The sequence below is a fragment of the Scyliorhinus canicula genome, chromosome 3 (assembly GCF_902713615.1).
Source record: "Scyliorhinus canicula chromosome 3, sScyCan1.1, whole genome shotgun sequence".
Taxonomy (NCBI): domain Eukaryota; kingdom Metazoa; phylum Chordata; class Chondrichthyes; order Carcharhiniformes; family Scyliorhinidae; genus Scyliorhinus; species Scyliorhinus canicula.
The window spans coordinates 255,317,092-255,341,287 of NC_052148.1; the positions used below are offsets into that span (position 1 = coordinate 255,317,092).

General features: G+C 47.4%; 1 protein-coding gene across 4 annotated transcripts in view; it reads right to left on the reverse strand.

Moving 5' to 3' along the window:
• The window catches only part of LOC119963457 (thrombospondin type-1 domain-containing protein 4-like), a 516,684-nt gene that overhangs the window by 381,650 nt on the left and 110,838 nt on the right, over window positions 1–24,196 (reverse strand). For all 4 annotated transcript variants that reach the window (XR_005460109.1, XM_038792615.1, XM_038792613.1 and 1 more), the window contains one exon: window positions 18,626–18,762. Coding sequence is in view for 3 of the 4 variants with exons in the window: in XM_038792615.1 (XP_038648543.1) it covers window positions 18,626–18,762 (137 nt within the window). In the remaining variant the exon portion in view is untranslated. The remainder of the gene's footprint in view (window positions 1–18,625; window positions 18,763–24,196) is intronic.

Here is a 24,196-nt window from a genome sequence, read left to right on the forward strand (position 1 = left end):
GGCAAGGTTTAGAGGAGATGTACAAGTCAAGGTTTTTACACAGAGGGTAGTGGGTGCCTGGAACTCGCTGCTGGAGGTGGTGGAAGCAGGGACGATAGTGATATTTAAGGGGCATCTTGACAAATACATGAATAGGATGGGAATAGAGGGATACGGACCCAGGAAGTGTAGAAGATTTTAGTTGAGATGGGCAGCATGGTCGACACAGGCTTGGAGGTGTGAAGAACCTGTTCCTGTGCTGTACTTTTCTTTGTTCTTTGTTCTTTGTTTATGATAGGGTGAAGATAGGGATATACTTGAAAACCTGAGGTAGGAATTTACCTGAAGGAGAAAGAGGTAGGAAAATATCTAATGGGCCTGGGGTATCAAATGCATGCAATGCAGGATTCCCAGAACTGATAAACAAGACATTGGACATCAAGATGTTCAAAGCATTTTAACCAATTATGCCAAAATTCAATAAAAATATAATGAAATGTTATTGAGGATCTGATCACCCTGAGCTGCTGTGGAAAGTGGGTATGTTTGCCCTGGGAAGATAAGAATAAGTGCTTCAGATAGCAAGGTTAATAGATAACCTTCACTAGTGAGTTTTATACCACTTTTCATTAAGGAACTTGCAAATCCTTTACCATGAAATTAATGGGAGACAATACCAGAGTGGTATTGTCACTAGATTAGTAATCCAGGGACCCAGGATTCTAATCCCACCATGGCAGGTGATGGAAATTGAATTCAATAAAGGTCTGTTAAAATTTATTTCAATGGGGCAGCATGTGGCGCAATGGTTAGCACTGGGACTGTGACGCTGAGGACCCGGGTCCGAATCCTGGCCCTGGGTCACTTTCCGTGTGGAGTTTGCACATTCTCCCCATGTCTGCGTGGGTTTCACCCCCACAAAACCCAAAGATGTGCCAGGTAGATGGATTGGCCATGCTAAATTGCCCCTTAATTGGGGAAAAAAATAATGGGGTATTCTAAATTTGTAAAAAATATTTGTTTCAATTAAATGTCGAATAATGACCATTGTTGTAAAAGCCCATTTGGTTCACTCATGCCTATTGGGAAAGAAATCTGCCATCCTTACCCGGTCTGACCGACATGTGACTCCAGGTCCAGAGCAATGTGATAAGATTTATTAAATGCCCTCTTAATATGGCTAAGCTAGCCACTTATTTAAAGGGAAATTAGGGATGGACACATTCCATGAATGGATTTTTTTAAATGTTAATTTTAGATTGTAGTGTGCCTATTTTCTATTCAATACCATTCGTTCAGGTTGAAGATTAGTTTTTTTTTGCACAATCTTTCTGGAGGCCAGTGTTGTGAAAATTTATGAGATTTAGTTGTTTCTTGACTGGCAGTAACTAATCGTTACTACAAAATCTATACCTGTGATCAAAATGGGACATTCTTTTCCCGTCACAGGTTACAACAAAGGAAGCACCTTTTATCGGGGTACTTACCACTGACTGAGCACAACCTATTTATTTATTTCTACAAATAGACACAGTTGTGGATCAAAGCCGAACATGTCATGTTCAGTTTAGCAGGGTGATTTAACTTGCGGTTATAAAATAGAATTTGTAGTTTTATTACAGCATTCAGCAAAGTTGACCAGAAGAAATGTTTTTTTTCTGTGTCCATGAGGCACAAAGATTCATTACAATCTACCGTACAATGTTCAGCTTTGTTTGCCTTAAAAATCAAATGAGGTAACATAATTTCCATGGATTAGTATTAAACCACAAGGTGATTTATTAAAGGACAGGTTGTACTGATCACTGGTAGGCGCCAAGCTTCTGTTAAACTTTGTTGAACAGTCTTTTGTCTTCAAAAAAAAGGTATCATCCATCTTCTTTTCTATCCCCTCGGGCAATGCTTGATTTCTAAAGAATACTTCCATACACTTAACCATTTTTCAAGATATGTCACAGCCTGTTTTAAATTAAAGCATCTTCCGAAGTTCCAGCTGCTTTCTACACACTTCAAAGTGACAGGACCCGCAGAGGAGGGAACAGTTTGATAACCAGGGGCAAGTTTTGAACCATTGTGCACGGAGAGACTTTTCAAGAGTTGAACCGCAGTTAAATGATAAATGCATTCACTTACTGACCAGGCAGCATTGTTGTACAGGCAGATCGTAAACATCTTAACTTGCTGTCAACACGAACTTAAGATGCCCGAAGTAGAGTTGATTGATATTATTAAACGTATCCACCTCAAGTAACAAACGTGTAGCTACCTAGGATGCTGAAGTTAAAAAGGTGCAAAGGTGGAGACTGAAATCTACAAGTTATCAGGTTATTTCGTAGCTAAACTGGTGATTTACTGAAATAATGCACTAGATCCAAAGATAAATTGTCTGGATCAAATAGTTTGGGCAATGACAAGGAGACAACAAATCAATTATCCACTCCTGGTTCAACACCAGCAGTACCAGATTGGCGTGCATGCATCACAATTTGCCAGCCCTCCTGACCGATGTAAGGTCAGTTCTTTTCTATTATTTGTATATGCCCCCACACAAATTGGCCTCATCACAGTGAGCTTGTTTTACGTGTGGGGGAAGATTTCCAGTGGCCCGTTGCTCATTTTGCACCCTTTATGTTGTCACATGCGGGGGGGGGTGACAATTCCAAGTGCTTTTATGAATCAAACTGGCAGGGTCAGCTTTCCCAACATTACAAATTACGAGGTGATGGTACAAAATTCAATTCCACAAGGTTTTGCCCATCAACCCAACACTTACTACTCACCCGTGGCACTAAAGATCCCACAGGTATTTCAGGATGTAAGAATGCAATTGACCCCAAAGGTAGTCCATTTTGTCAGTCTCGAGGCCTGGGAAATATCACACAATACCTCTATAAATTTTCCTTGTCCAGTTATATCTTAGCAATGCTGATATAATAACACCCCATCATCTCCTGAGTCATTTCTATTTATACTTCGCCTGTTCACCACACTCTAGGCAGGCTATATAATTTTGTAGAATGTGTGACATATTTCTGTATATTGGTGTTTAAGCTTTTGGCTCTTGAAGAATTCTGTAAAGATGCAAGTTGCAGCTTCTCAACTGCTGATTTTCGGTTACTGCATCCTCCCTTTAAAATAAGTAACCAGAGGGCAGCACGCTGGCGCAGTGGTTAGCACTCTGCCTCATGGCGCCGAGGTCCCAGGTTCGATCCCGCCTCTTGGTCACTGTCCGTGTGGAGTTTGCACGTTCTCCCCGTGTTTGAGTGACTTTCACCCCCACAACCCAAAGATGTGCAGGGTAGGTGGATTGGCCACGCTAAATTGCCCCTTAATTGGAAAAAATGAATTGGGTACTCTAAATGTTAAGAAAAAAAATATAAGTAACTAGTCCAAGCTTTCAACTTATTTGTCGAATGCAAGATCCTCTCCAATCCATGGGTTGTTTTCTAATACCAGATCAGAAGTACACAGCACTCCAACTAAAGCCAAATAGCGGTTAAAGTGCAAGCAGTACAAGGTCCGAAAGAGGTTTCCTCGTGCTCTCTCTTGCATCCTGAAGTTATCTGAAATACATCTGTAAATTGAGTCAAACAATTTCATTTTCCGGACATTCCTGGCAGCTGCCGAAAACAGGTGAAACCTTTCACCAAAAAAAGATATACTGAACGGCTAGATTTCCCAGGATTTGGTATTGCTAATGATATTGATATTACATCTGCTGGCAACCTGTGCCAATGACAAACCTGGGCCGGGATTCTCCCCTACCCGGCGGGGTGGGGGGTCCCGGCGTGTCGGAGTGGCGTGAACCACTCCCGGCGTCGGGCCGCCCCGAAGGTGCGGAGAATGGGCCAAGCCCTCACATTGAGGGGCTAGGACTGCGCCGGAGTGGTTCCCACTCCGCCGGCTGGCGTGAATGGCCTTTGGCGCCACGCCAGCCAGGGCCGAAAGGACTTTGCCGGTCGGCATAAGTCCGCGCATGCGCCGGAGCGTCAGCGGCTGCTGACGTCATACCGGCGCATGCGCTGGGGAAGGGGTCTCTTCCGCCATGGTGAAGACCATGGCGAAGGCGAAGGCGAAAGAAAAAGAGTGTCCCCACGGCACAGGCCCGCCCGCCGATCGGTGGGCCCCGATCGCGGGCCAGGCCACCGTGGGGGCACCGCCCAGGGTCAGATCACCCCGCGCCTCCCCCCCCCCCCCCAGGACCCCGGAGCCCGCCCGCGCCGCCAATCCCGCTAGTCAGGTAGGTGGTTTAAACCACGCCGGCTGGAGAGGCCTTTCAGCGGCGGGACTTCGGCCCATCGAGGGCCGAAGAATTCGGAACACCGCGGGGGCGGGATTGACGCCGCCCCAGATGTCTATGAGATCAGTGGGAAGCTACCTCATTGAAATACAGGCTATGGCTGAATCTCAAGCACCCACATGCCATAGCAACCTTGATGGTAAGGCTGGTGGGAGATAATCTGTTGATAACCCACTCCAGGATCAGGTCAGGAATAGCCTGGCAGTACAGCAAAGGAATATTGATCGCAACAATCTTGCAGTCCTTTCCCCTTTTAGTCGCTCATGAGGTGTCAGTGGACGAACATTTAGGACGGATGGAGTGGAATGAAAGGTTGGTAGGAAAACCTGTAGCTGAACAATGGGCTACCTTCAAAAACGAAATGGCTCGGGCACAGTTCGTATACATTCCCTGAAAGGGGAAAGGTTGGGGAAACAGATCCAGAGCTCCCTGGATGAAAAAGGAGATTGAAATTATGATAAAGAAGAATAAATGTGCTTTTGACAGGTGACGGTAGAAAATACAATTAAGAGCCAAGCTGAATACAGAAGGTTCAGAGGGAAGGTGAGAAATCACACTAGGGAAGCAAAGATTGATAATGAGAAAAGACTGACAGCCAGTGTAAAGGGGAATCCAAAGCCTTCAATAGACATCTAAATAGTAAAAGGGTGGTAAAAGGAGTAGAACCAATTAGAGGCCTAAAAGGAAATTTACACATGAAGACAGGGGACACGGCTAAGGTATTAAATGAATACTTTGCATGTGTCTTTACCAAGGAGGTAGATGTGACCCAGACTATGATAACAGGGGAGAAATGTCACTAGAAGGGTCCAGAGTTGATAAGCAGTGCCACCTGGGTGCCAGCCTGGCACTGCCAAGGTGCCCAGGTGGCTCCGCCACTTTGCAGTGGCACTGGCATTTTCTGTGCACCCGCGATCACGCCAGGGTTGCCCGCCATGGGTGTTGGTGGGTGTGGGGGGGGAGCCAGGGGACCCTCCCAAGTTGTGTTCGGGATGGGGGGGGGGGGGGGGGGTGAGAGGTCGGGGATTCTTTCTGGGCCTCGGAGATCAGGTTGGCATTTAAAAATGGATTCCCGCTCTAATAATAATAATCTTTTATTGTCACAAGTATGAAGTTACTGTGAAAAGCCTCTAGTCGCCACATTCGGCGCCTGTTTGGTCTCTTGCTACAACAGGGAGCTCCGGTGAGTGTAGAATCCCATTGTAAAAATCGGGGCTGTGCGCGGACTTCGCGGGAGTGCCATGATCCATGTGGCTAAACACACTCGCTCGAGGAACTTGTTCCGTTTTGGGAAGATCGCGTCCAAATTTGCTTCTTCTGCATATCACTTTAAATCTGTGCCCTCTCATTCTTGATCCTTTTATGAGCGGGAACAGTTTCTCCCTATCTACCTTGTCCAGTCCACTCATAATTTTGAACATCTCTATCAAACCTCCTCTTAGCCTTCTCTCGACGGAGAACAGTCCCAATCTCTCCCATCTATCCTGACAACAGAAATTTCTCATCCATGGAAACATTCTTGTAGACCCTTTCTGTAGTGTCCCCAATGTTTTCACCTCCTTCCTATGGTGGGACGCGGCCAGCGGATCGTGCCCATGATGTGGAAATAAAAACTTTTTCACACAGCGAGTGTTTCGGGTCAGGAATGCACTGCCTGCAAATGTGGTGGAGACAGGTTCAGTCGAGGAATTCTGGAGGGTATTAGATGAATAGAAACAATGTGCAGAGGTATGGAGATTAGGCGTCAGAATGGCACAAGGTTATAATAATTATTTGGAAAGCCGGCGCAGTCACAATGGACCGAATGGCTTCCTTCTGTGGCGTAACAATTCTGTGAAATGCGTCACTCCAAACAGAGTCGCTTCTTCTGAAAGTGGTGACGGCATTGAGGAAATCGGTGGCATACAATAAAAGTGCAAAGCTTTCTCAAGCTGCTGGCTGCTTACCAGGCGAAAATGGCTGCAGAGTTAGTTTTAGCAAAGAATTTGTCACCTTCTAAAGTGTTCCAATGAAGCTCAATGAAAGCTCGAGGAGCCTCGTCTTTCGAGTGGGCACTTTACACCTTTCTGAACTCAACCTTGAGTTCAATAATTTAGACCATAACTTCTGCTGCCAGTTTGTGTTTCTCTTCCTCTCTCATTTCTCTCTTGTTTGCTTCACTTTACATTGGGACGGCAGCCATTCCACCATTCACATCTCCTCCAGACATATCTTTGGCATGGCCTTCCACCAAGGAGCCTCTTCATATTTAATCCCTCCTGCCCTCCCTCCCCCCAGCCTATCACTGACCTTCCCTTTTATTCCTTTTACTATCTTCTCTCTTTTCGCTTGGTAAAATCCTTTTCCATTTTTAACTTCTCCTAGTCCTGATGAAAGGTTGCAAACCTGAAACATAGAGGGCGATTCTCCGGCCCCGTTCGCTCAGGCGTACTTTGCTTTACAACAGGGGACTCTCCCGGGAGTGCCATAACGTGATTTGCACCGGGGGAGGACTCATTTTGAGATTCTCCCTGCTCCCGGTCGGTGATGTAACCTGGTTCACGCCCGTATATTTAAATCCCCATTAACACATTCAGATTCAGCTTTAAGTCAAATTTTCTGGGCCCCTTCAATCCTCCCACCCGCTGGCGCAGCCTGATGCCGGCGGGAATCCTTACTGGTCTCCAAAAATGGAGACCAGACATGATGACCACATTGGCAGGCTCAAAAGCCATTGAAATCCCCGGGTGGTCAGGGATATGGCTGGAAACTGCCCTGTCTGCCCTCTGCCACTCTGCCAGGGTCTGGGGGACCTGAAGCGGTGCCTGAAGGGGAGGTGGGCAGCCTGAGGGGGACCCCGAAGGGGGAATGCATTTGGCCTTCCCACAGCAAGATGTCACTCACCTGGGGAGTAGGTAGGGGGCGTGTGTGGCTGATTACAGTGATGTGGGGGGCGGTTTTCAGGCGATTGCAGGGAAGATGCGTTCTGTAAGGTTGTCTTAAGACCAGGACACCCTCTAAAAAGAGGCTCTGATCTCTGAGGAGCCAGCTTACCGGCATGTTCAGGTCCTGCACACATCATTCACAGTGTTAATCACCCCAATCGCCAAACAAAATGTGTAAGTGTGAGGATTGCGATCTGGATTGTGCCATTCCACGCCATGGGAATTGCTCTGCGTTTTCACACGGAGACCACACATTTTTGGGAGAATTGCATGCCTGGGGCGAAATTCTCCAACCCCACGCAGGGTAGGAGAATCGCCTGGGGGCGCCAATAATCTCGCTCCCGCCATGTTCAAAATTCTCCCACCCGCCATAAAACGGCATTCTTCAAATCCCCCCGCCCGCCTCGGAGAACGGCCAGCGCCGGCGGGATGCCATTGTTTATTGAGGCTTAATTATTCTCCGGCCTGGTGGCCTGGCCCGTGATCGGGGCCCCCCGCTCAGACTCCGGGCCAGTTCCCTGGCTGCACTATTTTCCTACGCGGCCGCCACGTCCTTCGCCATGGCGGAAGCGGAAGAAAACTCCACATCCCGTATGCGCCGGCAGTGACGTCAGCGGCCAGCTGCTGCTGATGTCACTGCCAGCGCATGCGCGGACCTGCGAAAGCCTTTCGGCCAGCCCCGCTGCCGGGGGCGCCGGTTTTTTGCACCGGTCTTCTGGTGGCAACCGCTCCGGCGCGGGTCTGGCCTCCAAAGGTGGGGAGAATTCCCCACCTTTGGGGAGGCGCGACCCCTGAGTGGTTGGCACCACTCCCCTACGCCGGCACCCTCCGTCACGCCGGGTAGGGGAGAATGCCGCCCCTGATCTCTATTTCTCCCATGGCAGTTTCTCTCTCTTTCTGACCGCATTTCCAGCATTTCCTGTTTTTATTACAAACAATCTCTTTTTGCCTTGTCCCTAAATTCACATTTACAGTGCAGGACAACAGTATAATTGCACTTCATGGATCACTTGTACCAAAACCATCTGCAGGAAAAGCAGTATTCAGCTACTATGAGAATGTCTGTCATTGGGAGGGAGGTGGTCAGGACATCTAGTGCTGTCAGGGATCTGCGTTGGGTTTATTTTAGACTGAATTTGTAAAAGGAATTGTTTGTAGGCATGATGCTATCACACAGCAAGTATCCTCCATTTATTGTCACCCTTCCTTCCCACATCCGCACAGCAGAGGCTACACTGCCAAAGTGACTGGGTGACATGTTAACACCTGGTGTTAACACATGTTAACACCTGGATTTTCAAACTTGGTACCAGCAGTAAGCTACATCACCCACCCATTATCATTCTAAGTGGAACGTCTCCAACATGCTGAGATTAGAACTTTTTTGCTCTCACCACTTGGTGTCCTTCTCTTCTGCAAATTGTGCTGCAGTTAAGGCAATTGCGAAGAATATTGGCAAACCAAAGGCATCACGGAATGTCAGAAAGAAATTGAAGTCTGGAAAGTCTTCATCATACATTTAGAAACAAAGAAAAAAGATCCGTCCTTATCTCTTGTGCCTTTACACTGCATCTACATGTGTAAAGGCCACAACCACCATCAATCTCCTCCCAGATTTTGTGAACTTGCTGCTCTCGCCCATTCTCATGTACTGTACAATATATTCAATGTAGGTCTAAGTGAGTTGTAACCCAACTACTGTGCTCCAGTCGGACCATTCTTTAAATACTATGCCCAGTTCTGGTCACTGAGGGACAAGGGAAACATTCAGTGCACTGGAAGCAGTGCAAAGAAGATCGACGGTGCGATTCCTTGAATCATGGGTCTACTTTGTGAAGAAAAAACCCTTCTTTTAGCCTTGAAATGAGCCATCGGAAAGGATGACGATGTAATTACACCAGGAAGTCGAAAAGGTAAATTCAGGATACTACTTTAAATTTCGGAAATAGGACAAGAGGAGACAGATACAAATGAGTGAAAGGAAACTTTAGACATGTTATTGGGAATTTTTTCTTCATACAGAATGATTAATGTGTGGAACAGAGTTGCAGCTAAAATCTCTGAATTTACTCAGGACAGACTGGCAAGTTACACTGAGGAGACAGGAGGATTTGCTACACATATGAATTATGATGGACTAAATGGCTTCCTTTGTACATATTTATTGTGAGGTGCTTTGCATCTACCTTGAGGTTCATTCACTAATGTAAACATTAGACATTCTTATCCAGACATCTACTAGATGGCATTATGCTATGTGCTGTAAAGTTATAAATAACTGGAACATTTTAGCCAGATTGTTGAGATAGCATCATTTACTTCAGCATTATAAATCACACTGTTCAAAAGAAGGGAGCTTTTAATTTCTGCTTCGCCTAATCTTTGAAATAACTACTCTGTAAGTCAATGACTTGGCGATATTTGTTACATTTCTGTGACATACCATTGGTTTTATTTTTAATATACAGAAGGATAAAAGGATAAATTCCCTGATTCCATAATCCCTACCAAAAGCTATCCTTTAAAGAAACAAAACCCAAAGAATTGGGTCCACAATCTTGTAATCCTGTTTCCGTCCCACGATCCCTTTAGATGTGGCTTCCCAATTGGCAGCGAGGGATTAGGAAAATTAGCGCCTAATTATAACTGAAGCACAAATAAGGCCTAGTAAACTCTTCAGCGACTTCAAGGTAGCTCAGCAACTCTTGGTGATACATGGGATTAACATTCGCGGAACAACAAAGACTTCCTGCGTGATACCGACTAAGTAGACCTTTGCCCCATTGTGGTCAGGAGAGTAAAAAGGCAATCTTAACATGTTAAAGCATGCTAAATATGACACAATGTGACACTTGATGGGAGATTTTCAGCATCGGAATGGGCTGCATGTCACAGATCAAAAATAGATTCTTGATTTTTACTGCTGCTACTGAAATGTAAGACACAGTGGTCCCATCACAGTGCTGAAACAGTCATTAGGCTCCCAGGATGCCTGTACCCGAACGAGCTGACACTGTATTATGATACAAGGAGAGCTCAGTTGAATATTTCTAGTGCTTAGTGTGAGCTCGAAGGCATCAGGTGGGCAGAATGTTAGATACCAACAGCCAGGAGAGGGCGGCTGCCTTCCTGTGAAGCCTGGCATTTCCTTGGGTACCAAATGTAATGGGTCTTCAATATAAAACCAATGACAGCCAGAGGGCATGAACTAAGTGGAAAGGATGCCCCGATAAGCACGAGGCTTCAACCTTAGGTTGAAATTTCAAAAAATGAAGGTGGGAAGTCCTTCTGGAACACTAACCATATGCTCCAATTGCATTATCGGTGGTGCCCTCCATTCCAACACTTTTGGAGCATTGATGAGATCACACACAGGTTCTGGCCACTAGATTACCTGCCATGTTGTTGGCGCACATATAGACACTTGCTGCTCTAATTATTAGACTGCATTTCTGAATACAGCAGATAGACAGAAATTATCATTAAACTACTTAGACACTGACTCATATTATCCACTTCAGACAGAAACAAATTCCGTTGTGAAAATAAAGAGACCATTTACATTGGAATAAAAACTAAACATGAGGCCCAGCTCCTTGGCGGTTTAGAAAAATAAAATGAACTTCCGCTTCCAGAGTGAAATATTCAAGCTGTGAAATAACTCCCCTTGTCAAATATAGTGTCATAAAAAGTGGACCGTGCCAAATATTGCACAGTGCCAAAAATAGCAATTATTTTCCGGTGCCAAATATTATTCTGCCAAAACTGTGCCCATGCCAAACAATGGCAAACCATTTGCTGCACTAAACACAATACATTTTGAATTGTGCAAAATACTATCGAACAGGATACGGTGCCAAACTGCCCGACCCTTTCATCATAACCTTTCCAAATATTTATCCTGTTCAATCCAATGTCTCAGTCTCTGTTCAAAATATCCTCCATGTGAAAAATAGTCTCATAGTTTCCCCTTTGTTCTTTTTGCAATAATCCTGTAACTATGCCCAGCATGGGTATCTGGCCCCCTCCTAAATCCTACAGACAGGATTCCGAGTTGGGGAGCCCAGTATCTTAATCAGGTTTAAAGCAAAAATATAAAATCTTTCTTCGATTTTCCCTCAGGAGTATAGGAGTCCCTCGGAAATGGTAATTGATCCTTCTGGGATCAACTTGTATCGACAGCGGTTTTTGTCTGTTCTTTCTCTCCCCTCCCCCACCCCTCCCCCCCAAACTTCCTTCCTTTCTATCTTGTGTTGTATTCACTTTTTTCCATCTCTATCTGGTTTGGACCCCAGCTACCCCAGTTTTGCCTAATTCAAATCAGTTTTGTATCCGAGCAATGTATCGCATGATAACTACAACTTAATCACTGCTAAACAAAGAGAAGTTTGTCGGAATTCTCAGGCAATTTGCTTTTTGATAAGTGTTCCATTATTAGGACTACTGTCAAAGCAGCAAAGGAAAACCAAGGATTTGAGCAAATATGAACTCAATGGAACCGCTGTAAGACTCTTCAAAGCTATACTCATCCAGATGCCACAGAACCTGCGACTGGGAATGACTAACCTCTGGTACAAGGGAGTATAGTACCTGACCATGCAGACAGCCTTGAGGACTGCAGTGACATTTTCATATTAAAATAAATGATAACGTTTTTGTTTGTTTTGATTTATTCAGGGAAGAAGCAACCAGCCTGAAAATGTTCTCGGATTCTTTCTTCAATTTACGATAGATGACACCGTGAGACACAAGAGTGTGGGCAATGGGGAAAGTATTCTGTGGAGATTGTTTTCTGCTCATGAACGATAGGGCTGGGGTGGGGGGGGGGGGGGGGGGGGGGACACGCTGCTTCCACAATCCACCACTCAGTGGGGAGAGGTGCACACATGGAGCACCTTGTGGGAATATGATGCAGGCATGCAGCCCACAATTTCCTGAAACACATTTCCAGTGAGCGCCTCTCTCCGACGAGCTTGAGATCACAGATTAGCCCAAATGCACTAAACAACTGAAAAGTGAACCAGTTTTGGAAGATTAATGTGATGCGTTACACTGTCTGCTCAGCATTATGGTCAGCAACTAACCAGCTGTTTCCAACTGTAAATTCCGGATAACAAGAAAACATATAGCCGTCAAAGAAAACCACATCCGCTCGTTACATCTGGATCTACCTGCTTATTTAAGTGATTTAAAGAACTACGGCAGCATTGCAAAAGCCAGACACTCACCTTGCAGGCATCGAACACTAATTTGACATTTGGACAGTTTCCTGTGGGGGTGAGTGGTAACCTGTAAATGGCCTGTTGCCCTGAAGCACCATTTCTTTCACCCCACAGCAACCCAATTCTTACTGAGGTGTCTGAGATTAACACGGATGTGGAGATGCCGGCGTTGGACTGGGGTGAGCACAGTAAGAAGTCTTACAACACCAGGTTAAAGTCCAACAGGTTTGTTTCAAACACGAGCTTTCGGAGCACGGCTCCTTCTTCAGGTGAATGGAAAGGCTTGTTCCAGAAATGTTTATATAGACACAGTCAGAGATGCCCCGGAATGCGAGCACCTGCAGGCAATCAAATCATCAAAGATGCAGAGAGAGAGGTAACTCCAGGTTAAAGAGGTGTGAATTGTCCCAAGCCAGTTCAGTCGGTAGGCCTCTGCAAGTCCAGGCTTGTTGATGGGGGCCGAATGTAATGCGACATGAATCCCAGATCCCGGTTGAGTCCGCATTCATGCGTGCGGAACTTAGCTATAAGTTTTTGCTCAGCAATTTTGCGTTGTCGCGTCTCCTGAAGGCCTCCTTGTAGAATGCTGACCCGGAGATCAGAGGCTGAATGTCCTTGACTGCTGAAGTGTTCCCCAACTGGAAGGGAACAGTCCTGCCTGTTGATAGTCGCACGATGCCCGTTTATTCGTTGTCGCAGTGTCTGCATGGTCTCGCCAATGTACCACGCTTCGGGACATCCTTTCCTGCAGCGTATGAGGTAGACTACATTGGTCGAGTCGCACGAGTATGCGCCGCGTACCTGGTGGGTGGTGTTTCCACGTGTAATGGTGGTGTCCATGTCGATGATCTGGCATGTCTTGCAGAGATTACCCTGGCAGGGTTTTGTGGTGTTGTGGTTGCTGTTCTGAAGGCTGGGTAATTTGCTGCAAACAATGGTTTGTTTGAGGTTGCGCGGTTGTTTGAAGGCCAGTAGTGGGGGTGTGGGGATGACCTTGGCAAGATGTCCATCCTCGCTGATGATGTGTTGGAGGCTGCGAAGAAGATGTCGTAGTTTCTCCGCCCCAGGAAAGTACTGGACGACGAAGGGTACTCTGTCAGTGGTGTCCCGTGTTTGTCTTCTGAGGAGGTCGGTGCGGTTTTTTGCTGTGGCGCGGTGGAACTGTCGATCAATGAGTCGAGCGCCATATCCCGTTCGTACGAGGGCATCTTTCAGCATCTGTAGGTGTCTGTTGCGCTCCTCCTTGTCTGAGCAGATCCTGTGTATACGGAGGGCTTGTCCATAGGGGATGGCTTCTTTAATGTGTTTCGGGTGAAAGCTGGAGAAGTGGAGCATCGTGAGATTATCTGTGGGCTTGCGGTAAAGCGAGGTGCTGAGGTGACCGTCCTTGATGGAGACGAGTGTGTCCAAGAATGGAACTGAATTTGGAGAATAGTCCATGGTGAGTTTGATGGTGGGATGGAACTTATTGATGTCATCGTGTAGTCGTTTCAGTGATGTCTCGCCGTGGGTCCAAAGGAAAAAAATGTCATCGATGTATCTGGTGTATAGCCATGGACCAGTTGAACCAGGAACATTCCTCGTCACAATGGATGTCTCGGCACTCTACACCAGCATCCCCCATGACGACGGCATTGCTGCAACAGCTTCAGTCCTCAACACCGACAACTGCCAATCTCCAGACGCAATTCTGCAACTCATCCGTTTCATTCTAGACCACAACGTCTTCACCTTCGACAACAAATTCTTCATCCAGACGCACGGAACAGCCATGGGGACCAAATTTGCACCTCAATATGCCAACATCTTCATGCACAAGTTTGAACAGGACTTCTTCACCACACAGGACTTTCAACCGATGCTATACACCAGATACATCGATGACATTTTTTTCCTTTGGACCCACGGCGAGACATCACTGAAACGACTACACGATGACATCAATAAGTTCCATCCCACCATCAAACTCACCATGGACTATTCTCCAAATTCAGTTCCATTCTTGGACACACTCGTCTCCATCAAGGACGGTCACCTCAGCACCTCGCTTTACCGCAAGCCCACAGATAATCTCACGATGCTCCACTTCTCCAGCTTTCACCCGAAACACATTAAAGAAGCCATCCCCTATGGACAAGCCCTCCGTATACACAGGATCTGCTCAGACAAGGAGGAGCGCAACAGACACCTACAGATGCTGAAAGATGCCCTCGTACGAACGGGATATGGCGCTCGACTCATTGATCGACAGTTCCACCGCGCCACAGCAAAAAACCGCACCGACCTCCTCAGAAGACAAACACGGGACACCACTGACAGAGTACCCTTCGTCGTCCAGTACTTTCCTGGGGCGGAGAAACTACGACATCTTCTTCGCAGCCTCCAACACATCATCAGCGAGGATGGACATCTTGCCAAGGTCATCCCCACACCCCCACTACTGGCCTTCAAACAACCGCGCAACCTCAAACAAACCATTGTTTGCAGCAAATTACCCAGCCTTCAGAACAGCAACCACAACACCACAAAACCCTGCCAGGGTAATCTCTGCAAGACATGCCAGATCATCGACATGGACACCACCATTACACGTGGAAACACCACCCACCAGGTACGCGGCGCATACTCGTGCGACTCGACCAATGTAGTCTACCTCATACGCTGCAGGAAAGGATGTCCCGAAGCGTGGTACATTGGCGAGACCATGCAGACACTGCGACAACGAATAAACGGGCATCGTGCGACTATCAACAGGCAGGACTGTTCCCTTCCAGTTGGGGAACACTTCAGCAGTCAAGGACATTCAGCCTCTGATCTCCGGGTCAGCATTCTACAAGGAGGCCTTCAGGAGACGCGACAACGCAAAATTGCTGAGCAAAAACTTATAGCTAAGTTCCGCACGCATGAATGCGGACTCAACCGGGATCTGGGATTCATGTCGCATTACATTCGGCCCCCATCAACAAGCCTGGACTTGCAGAGGCCTACCGACTGAACTGGCTTGGGACAATTCACACCTCTTTAACCTGGAGTTACCTCTCTCTCTGCATCTTTGATGATTTGATTGCCTGCAGGTGCTCGCATTCCGGGGCATCTCTGACTGTGTCTATATAAACATTTCTGGAACAAGCCTTTCCATTCACCTGAAGAAGGAGCCGTGCTCCGAAAGCTCGTGTTTGAAACAAACCTGTTGGACTTTAACCTGGTGTTGTAAGACTTCTTACTGAGATTAACACAGCAGACGGTGTCATTATTTCTGCAATTCTATTCACTTCCCGACCTTCACACCTCAGAATTTTGTTATTCATTTTGCGCACATGTAAACAAACGTATTCAGGGACCAAAGTTCCATTGATCTTCGCCTCTAATTTCCACAGCAAAATAGATTTTCATTGCTTATCGAGACCTGGAGAGAGGATGTATATTGTACATGCAAACAAAACTGTTTTCTCAAAACATAAAGTCCACAGCATTAAAATCAAAAACTGACAGTACATTATACACATGTGCATTACAAATGAACACTTAGTGCACCAGGATTAAAATTAATAATTATATATATATATGATATGTTTCAACCCCTTTACATTCATTTGCCAGTCATTCTAGTATTGATTGAACCTCCACAACTTAATTGAATGGCCAGGCAGCTACCAGATAAGGGTAGAAGTTGACTAAAATCGCTGAAAGCAAATATTTCCTCTATTCCGAGGTAGCATCTGGGCTTACTGGAGTCAATTAACAAGACTGCTTCCCTCGGCAACCAAACTGTGAATCCACTGTCCAATGTGATAGGCTTCAGAACATTCCAGAACATTCAACAAATTCACTTGAGAAGAATTTTTTTAACAGACTTTTCACAACAGTCTTCCATTGCCTGGACATCCATTACTCAGAGGTATTTCATATCAGCTGACTCCTTCTACAGTGGGAGCTTTTGATACCCCGTACAATGAGAATATTGATTGCTTAGATGTTTGTTCGCTCTCTGTCATTATAGCTATGACGGAATGCGATGGACATCCTGGGTGGTATTTTCCATTCTCTGTACAGAATGCTGGCTGAGGTGGGAAAACCGACCTGGAGCTCACAGGCTGCACAGCTGTCATAGACATACACATAGAATTTACAGTGCAGATGGCGGCCATTTGGCCCATCGAGTCCGCACCGGGAAGACCAACCCACCTAAGCCCACACCATCCCCATCTAACCTTTTTGAACACTAAGGGGCAATTTATCATGGCCAATCCACGTAACCTGCACATCTTTGGACTGTGGGAGGAAACCAGAGCACCCGGAGGAAACCCACGCAGACACGGGGAGAACGGGCAGACTCCACACAGACAGTGACCCAAGCCGGGAATCAAATCTGAGACCCTGGAGCTGTGAAGCAACTGTGCTAACCACTGTGCTACCGTGTTGCCCAGCTGTCTTTGCTCATCTGGTACTCCAGCACTCTATGCAGAAAGAATGGGGAGACATTGCCCACGCCCCGATGTTGGCAAGGTGGGGCCGGGGGGCAGCTGAGAATCCAGAGTTTGGGGTGGGGGGGGGGGAGCCCCGCCCGAATAGATAAGGAGAACCCCAACCCCACCCCCACGCTCGATAGAGCTCCCAGAGGGGACGTCCAACACGTTGGCACTGCCCCTGACGCCCTGCAACTGACCCCTGGCACTGCTTCCAGTACCAGGTGCAGCACCAGGAGAGCCATGCCAGGGTATTGCCCATGCATGTCCCGCTCCCCTTGTTCTTACCTGAGCATCCCCGGCAGATTCCATTTGCCTGGTTCCTGTTTTTAAATAGCACTTGTAAACGTTGCCAACATGACATCATGTCGGTGAGGGGGGAATTCCCAACGTGGGTTGACAAAGTCCGTTAATTGAGCGGAATTTAACAGAAACATTTTGAGGTTAATTTGTGGCAGGTTTTTCAGGGAGTTTATCGGCAGCTCTGTGGGCGAGTTCCCCATTGCTATTCAATGACAGTCACTTTTTTGGGCCCAGTGGATTTTGCCTCAGGTTTAGAATTCTTGTCAGCACTGGAGACCTGCGATCGGGCTGCCATTGTGAATTGGTGCCCCAATCTTTAAGTGAGCTTCTGGATCCCCCACATCCCCCACCCCCCCACCCCCCCCACCCAAGGCCAGTGTCCCCCCCCCCCCTCCCACACAGACACACATATAGGAATTACCCCCCCCCCCCCCCCCCCAAGTGAGGACCCCTGTTATGGGGTCCCTGGGGGGGGGGGGCCCTCTTCAGGTCCCCAAGCCCCCTCACAGGCCCCCCTAAGGACCCCCACCCATCACACCCCCAGCCTCCCAGAGGCTCTTACTTACCTACCCTGCAACCCCCCAACCTTCAAACCCTCCCCACCCTCTTCATGGGCATGGCCCCCTCGGGTCCTGTCCCTTGGCAGTGCCATCCTGACACCCAGCCACCCTGGTGCTACCACCCTGGCTGTGCTCCTGCCAGCTTGGCAGTGCCACACAGACAACTTGGCAGTGCCAGTGTGGGAGTGCCAAGGGTCAGCTGGGCAGTGCCAAGGTGCCCAAGTTTCAGAGGGAGGGCCAGGGAGGCACTCTGCACTATCCCTGGCCACCCAGGGGTCTCTGATGGACTGGGAACCCCCTTCCCCCCCCCAACCCGGGTACCATTCTGCCTAGTCCACATTTGTCTGGACCAGTGCTGAAAGCCACCCGGCTGTGTCCTTGTTGGCGAGGCTGGTAGATGGCGGGTAAGCTTGCCAAGTAGGTTTGTGCACTCCATTTGGCCGTTTGGGTCGGAATTCTGATTTTGATACCTCCTGGGACATGGGTAAATCCCGGAAAGCCAGGGGGACACCTCTGCCAGGATTCACTGGCAGTGTTGCACTCAGACGGTAGAACGCGCCCATTGTATTTAACTGTAATGAATTTAGGTTCCCGACCTTCCTTTCCGAGACTCGCAATATTTTGCGCCCACATTGCCGATGCTCTCTCAGCGAACGCGGGCGCAAGATCACGGCACCTGTTTACATTCACTACTCAGGGTTTCCACCGAACTCCGTTGGAGTTACAGTGGCAGCGTGACAACAGAAAATTCCAGATCTCTCTTCAAAGCACAAATTTGGTTGCTGAAAGACAGCCAGCACTGTCCTTTGTCACCATGAAACACAAGAGGTTGTGATAATGTCCAATTCCAGCAGAGACTTTGCAGGCTTACCTTGCACTGTCCATTGACACAAACATTCAACGAGCCAGGTTCGCAAGGTGTTCCATCTATGACTTGAGTGGCATGCCGCACGTAGAACTTGTACCCAATGGCTCTGCAGTTCAGCTCACATTTTTGGTTATCTGTTACTGAATAGTGGGAGGAAAGAGAATATTGAGATGTGACATTTCGCAGCAACTGGATTTGGATAACTTGGGCTAATTATTCAAAGCCATTATTTTTTCACAGCCTGTGGACTTACCAAGAACATCAAAATCAAAGCTCATAGGTGTTTACAAAAAGATCAATCAGGCACACTATACAAAATATGACATAGGAGAAAATGTATCTGTTAGAAGGGATACGATTTGCATTTAATCCAAAGTATATCCACATCAAACATAAAAATAACAAAGAAATCTATTAATATTAAACAGGGATCAGATTCTATCTGCGTTGGCTGCTTTGCTCAAACATGTGCATCCTTGAATATAAGGATAAATTTATGAATGTATTTTCTTGATGAAGAGTCACCTGCTCTAATGCAGGTGGGAGCTCAATGACCTCAGATCCAAATTCCCAAATGGTGGGAAACATAGGGGGCACGATTCTCCGACCCCCCACGCCGGGTGGGAGAATCGCGGGAATGCCGGGCGAATCACGTCCCGCTGCCCTGGCACCCCCACCCGATTCTCCCACACACACACCCCCCCCCCCCCCCCAAATGGCGTGTCGCGTTTTGCGACAGGCCGCTCGGAGAATCGGCGCTCGCCATTTCTAACGGCGACCGCCGATTCTCCGGCCCGGATGGGCCGAGCGGCCTGCAGAACCCGACCGGTTCACGCCGGCACCAACCACACCTGGTCGCTGCCGGCGTGAAAATCGCGCGACCGCTGCATGTGGGGCTTGTGGGGGGCGGAGGGAGGACCGAGCACCAGGGGCGTGCTCAGGAGGGGTCTGGCCCGCGATCGGTGCCCACCGATCGTCGGGCCGGCGTCTCTGAAAGACGCAATCTTTTCCCTCCGCCGCCCCACAAGATCAAGCCGCCATGTCTTGCGGGGCAGCGGAGGGGAAGACGGCAACCGCGCATGCGCGGGTTGGCACCTGCCAACCTGCACATGCGCGGGTGACGTCACTTAGGCGCCGCCGGGCGCATCATTCCGGCCGCGCCGCTTTGACGCTAGCGTCAAGGCCCGGCGCGCGAAATTCACGCGCCGCCGCTCCTAGCCCCCCGGGGGGGGGGGGGGGGGGGGGTGGGGGGGGGGGGGGGGGGGGGGGGGAGAATAGGGGGCGAGGAGCGGCCTCCGACGCCGGAGTGAAACACTCCGGGTTTCACTCCGGCATCGGCTGTTTGTCTCCCTTTGGGAGAATTTCACCCAGGGAGTGCAAATGCACAAAATCTATCCTTATATTATTGACGGAACTAAGACCTCACACTGTATATTTTTACATAACAGGTATTCCTAAAATTTTAAAACCTAGACAAAGACCCTTCCGAAATGGTGGAAGTCATATCTGAAACCCTGAACCATAGAAGCTATTTGGCTAACACCTCATTATCTCTGTAGAGACTCTAACGGTCCATCTTTTGGCTTCAGAGAGCAAATTAAAAGAAAACTACACAAAGGCCATTTCAGAACCCAGGCTGATCGACTAGAGTCTATTAGTCTGCGAGGACAAAGCACCTAGCAACCTTCCTTTCTATTCTTCATGGCTGGGATATTTAACCATCTCAGGGACACAAATGAAATATGCACTTCCTTTGTCAAAGTCGATGTAGAGAGATGGGAGTTATGTGACATGAATCTCTAGCTGGTGGAATCAGTAACATTGCCGTGTGGAGCTGCAAACCTCAATTTCCCGTTTTGCCATCTACAAGCAGCAGCACAGAAAAGGGGCACTGTCCGGCTTTGAATCGCTGGCCCCCCATCCACACTGTTTCTACTGGAACTTCTTTACCATCGCCCATTAGACTGATTAATCTTGGTGTGCCCATCTCATTGTGGAAGTCAACTCTACTGGAAAAGGTAATTATACAGCATCAGTTTTCAAAATCCTGGAACTCCCTTCCTAACAGCAATGTGGGTTGTTAGGTTCAAGGTAGCAGCTCACCACCACCTTCGCGAGAACAATTGGGGTAGGGCAATAAATGCTGGCCTAGGTAGCGACTACCTAGGCAGCAGTGGGCGGGAAGGTGGGAGGATGAGCATCCACCCTCCCATGGGAAATATGCCCGTCGGGGGTACACAGCAGCGGGGCTTTAAGGGAATTGTTGGACGCTGTCACCATAAAAGTAACTGCACGACCTTACACTTTGCCCCTCCTGGCTTGATAATGGCCTAAAGGGCCGAGGGTTCTTGCTGCTGACCTCAAAGGTAGCCACCCAGAAAGGGAGATTCCTTGGCTTGCAGCAGCAGGCAGCTTAGCAGTCAATATTCACTCACCGCAAACCAGACCATCTCCATAACACCTAAAAATCCTTTAACTTAACTTTTCAGATAAGAAAATAAACGTGCAACGTAATTAAGATCTGAAGTTAGACTAACAGATAGACAGTTAAAAAAATCTTAATGTTCGGAAAATGTACACTTCTGTTTATGGTTGTGGAGAAATTTGAGAGCCCACAGATATAAAATTAGCTTCAGTGGGGGCGTTCCGCAGTAATAATGAAGTTAGGAGATTGTTCCGAACCCAGTAACAGCTCATTCAACAATGTGCAGTTTATTTTCAGAGATTTTTACAACATGATTAACAGTGTGGAGTGGACATTCTCACCATATCCAGAATCCAAGAGAGATTGCACTTTATGGCAGCGTCTACAGAGCCTTCGATGGAGGAGCGTACACTCACTGGCAGCAGCTTCTGCATCCTCATGTAACTCGATGCATGCCTGAACTCCCACAATTGATGTGCAGAGTAATGACAGCAAATGATGGAAAGTTTTGTTGACATTTGCACAAAAAAATCTGGGCTATTAAAACTGGACTGATGTCACCCTGTCCACTCTCCAGACCGGATTGTTGCCAGTTTGTTCTTTGATGTAAAAACATGAAGGCCAAAACCTGCCTGAATAATCAGTCAGCAGTCGGTGAACCTGTGCAGGCTGGGTCTGATGATCTCACAACATGATGGACTGAATCTTATGTACCCCCGATGGGCATATTTCCCATGGGAGGGTGGATGCTCATCCTCCCACCTTCCCGCCCACTGCTGCCTAGGTAGTCGCTACCTAGGCCAGCATTTATTGCCCTACCCCAATTGTTCTCGAGAAGGTGGTGGTGAGCTGCTATCTTGAACTGCTGCTGTCCATGTGGTGTAGGTACACCCACATTGCTGTTAGGAAGGGAGTTCCAGGATTTTGACTCAGTGACAGTGAAGGAACGGCGCTATATTTCCAGGTCAGGATGGTGAGTGGTTTGGATGGGGACTTACAAGTCGTGATGTTCCTCTATGTTGGTGTCCATGTCCTTGTAGCTAGTGCTGGTTGAGAGTTTGGAAGGTGCTGTCGAAGGAGCCTTGGTGAATTCTTGCAGTGAATCTTATAGATGGCACACACTGCTGCTACTGCTTGTTGGTGGAGGAGGGAGTGAATGTTTGTGGATGGCGTGTCAATTAAGCAGCTGGATGGTGTCGAGCTTCTTGAGTGTTGTTGGAGTATTCCATCGCACTCCTGACTTGCAAGTGCTGATCAGGCTTTGGGGAGTCAGGAGGTGAGCGATTCACAGCAGGATTCCTCACCTTTGACCTGCTCTTGTAGCCAAAGTATTTACATGGTTACTCCAGTTAAGTTTCTTGTCAATGGTAAGCCCCAGGACATTAATAGTGGGGGGTTCAGTGATGGTAATACCATTGAATGTCAAGGGAAGATGGTTAGATTGTCTCTTGTTGGAGATGGTCAGTGCCTGGCACCAGTGTGGCTAGAATATTACTGCTGGGCGGCACGGTGACACAGTGGTTAGCACTACTTCTTCATGGCGCTGAGGACCCGGATTCAATTCCGGCCCCAGGTCACTGTCCATGTGGGGTTTGCAAATTCTCCCCGTTTCTCCATGGCTCTCACCCCCACAACCCAAAGATGTGCAGAGTAGGTGGATTGGCCATGCTAAATTGCACCTTAATTGGAAAAAAATAATTGGGTACTCTAAAATGTTTTTTAAAATGTTACTTGCCTTTGTCAGCCCCAAGATGAACATTGTCCAAATCTTGCTGCATTTGGACACAGACAGCTTCAGTATCTGAAGAGTTGAAAAATGTGCTGAACATTGTGCAATCATCAGCGAAAACCCCCACTCCTTATGATCGAAGGAAGCTCATTAATGAAGCAACTGCAGATGGTTGCGTCTAAGACACTGTCATGTGAGAGTACCTTTAAGAAATAGGTGTTTAAGAAATGTACCTTTAAGAAATGAGTGTTTCTCAGTGATGTCAGAGTGGGGGTGGAGCTGGGCTGTCTGTCAGCTTTTTATTTTCATTTTAGGCTGTTTGCTGCAGGGTGTGTTTTAGTTTTATTTTCAGAGCTGGATAGCTACAGTCACAGCCAGAAGGCGTATGAGTCTCTCTCTCTGTAATACAAAGACTGTAAATCGATCCTTTGGTGATTTAAAACTAATAACTGCTCTCAGTAGTGACTTTAACCTGATGTGCTTCTGTTTAAAGGGTTTTTTAAAAAGTCTTCTGGATCATAAAAGGACAGCTTATGGATTACTTAGTGTTGTATTCTTTGGGGCTTGTATTTTATTTAATGGTTGCTAAGATGTTCACTGTTTGTTTTAAAAAGGTTAACTTGAGTTCATAGAAAAACATTGTTTTGCTTTAAAAAATACTTTTCCATTTCTGCTGTACCACACCTGTAAAGTGGGCCGTGTGCTCCCCATACCACAATCTATTAAAAGGTGTGGGTCAGATGAACTCCATGATACACTTTGGGGTTCTCTAAACCCTGGCCCATAACAACACTAGCTGAGAAACTCCTGCAGTGATGTCCTGAAACAGAGATGTTTGACCTCCAACAAATACAACAATCTCCTTTTATGTTTTACCATCAGTACCACAATCACACTTAAGTGCAGTGCTAACGCCTGATTGAAACGTCTTAAAGACCCAATTTTGGCTGTAATCTGAGAGTTTTAAATGGTAAGGACAGGGCAAGGTTGGCAGGAAAGAACAGTTTCAATCTTCACTAACTCCGATGTATTCTCGGCAACTTTTGGCAAGAACAGGTCACCATCTTCAAGCAGGCTAATTCCAGCATGGCATACTCATTACTCGGGCAACAATGCCGCTGATGGTTTGGCCAAATTCAGCAGATGGATGAAGGCTGTATACCCAAGAACCTTCTATATGGTGAACTTGCCACTGTGTCACAACCTGCTGGATGGCCAAACAAAGAGACCAGTAAGTGAGATATGAGGATGGTGGACATTGACACATATGGTCAGAAGGGGGGATGTTTGCGGATGACTGCGCAATGTTCAGCACCAGTCGTGACTCCTCAGACACTGAAGCAGTCCATGTCCAAATGCAGAAAGACCTGGCCAATATCCAGGCTTCGGGCTGACAAGGGCCAAGTTACATTCACGCCAC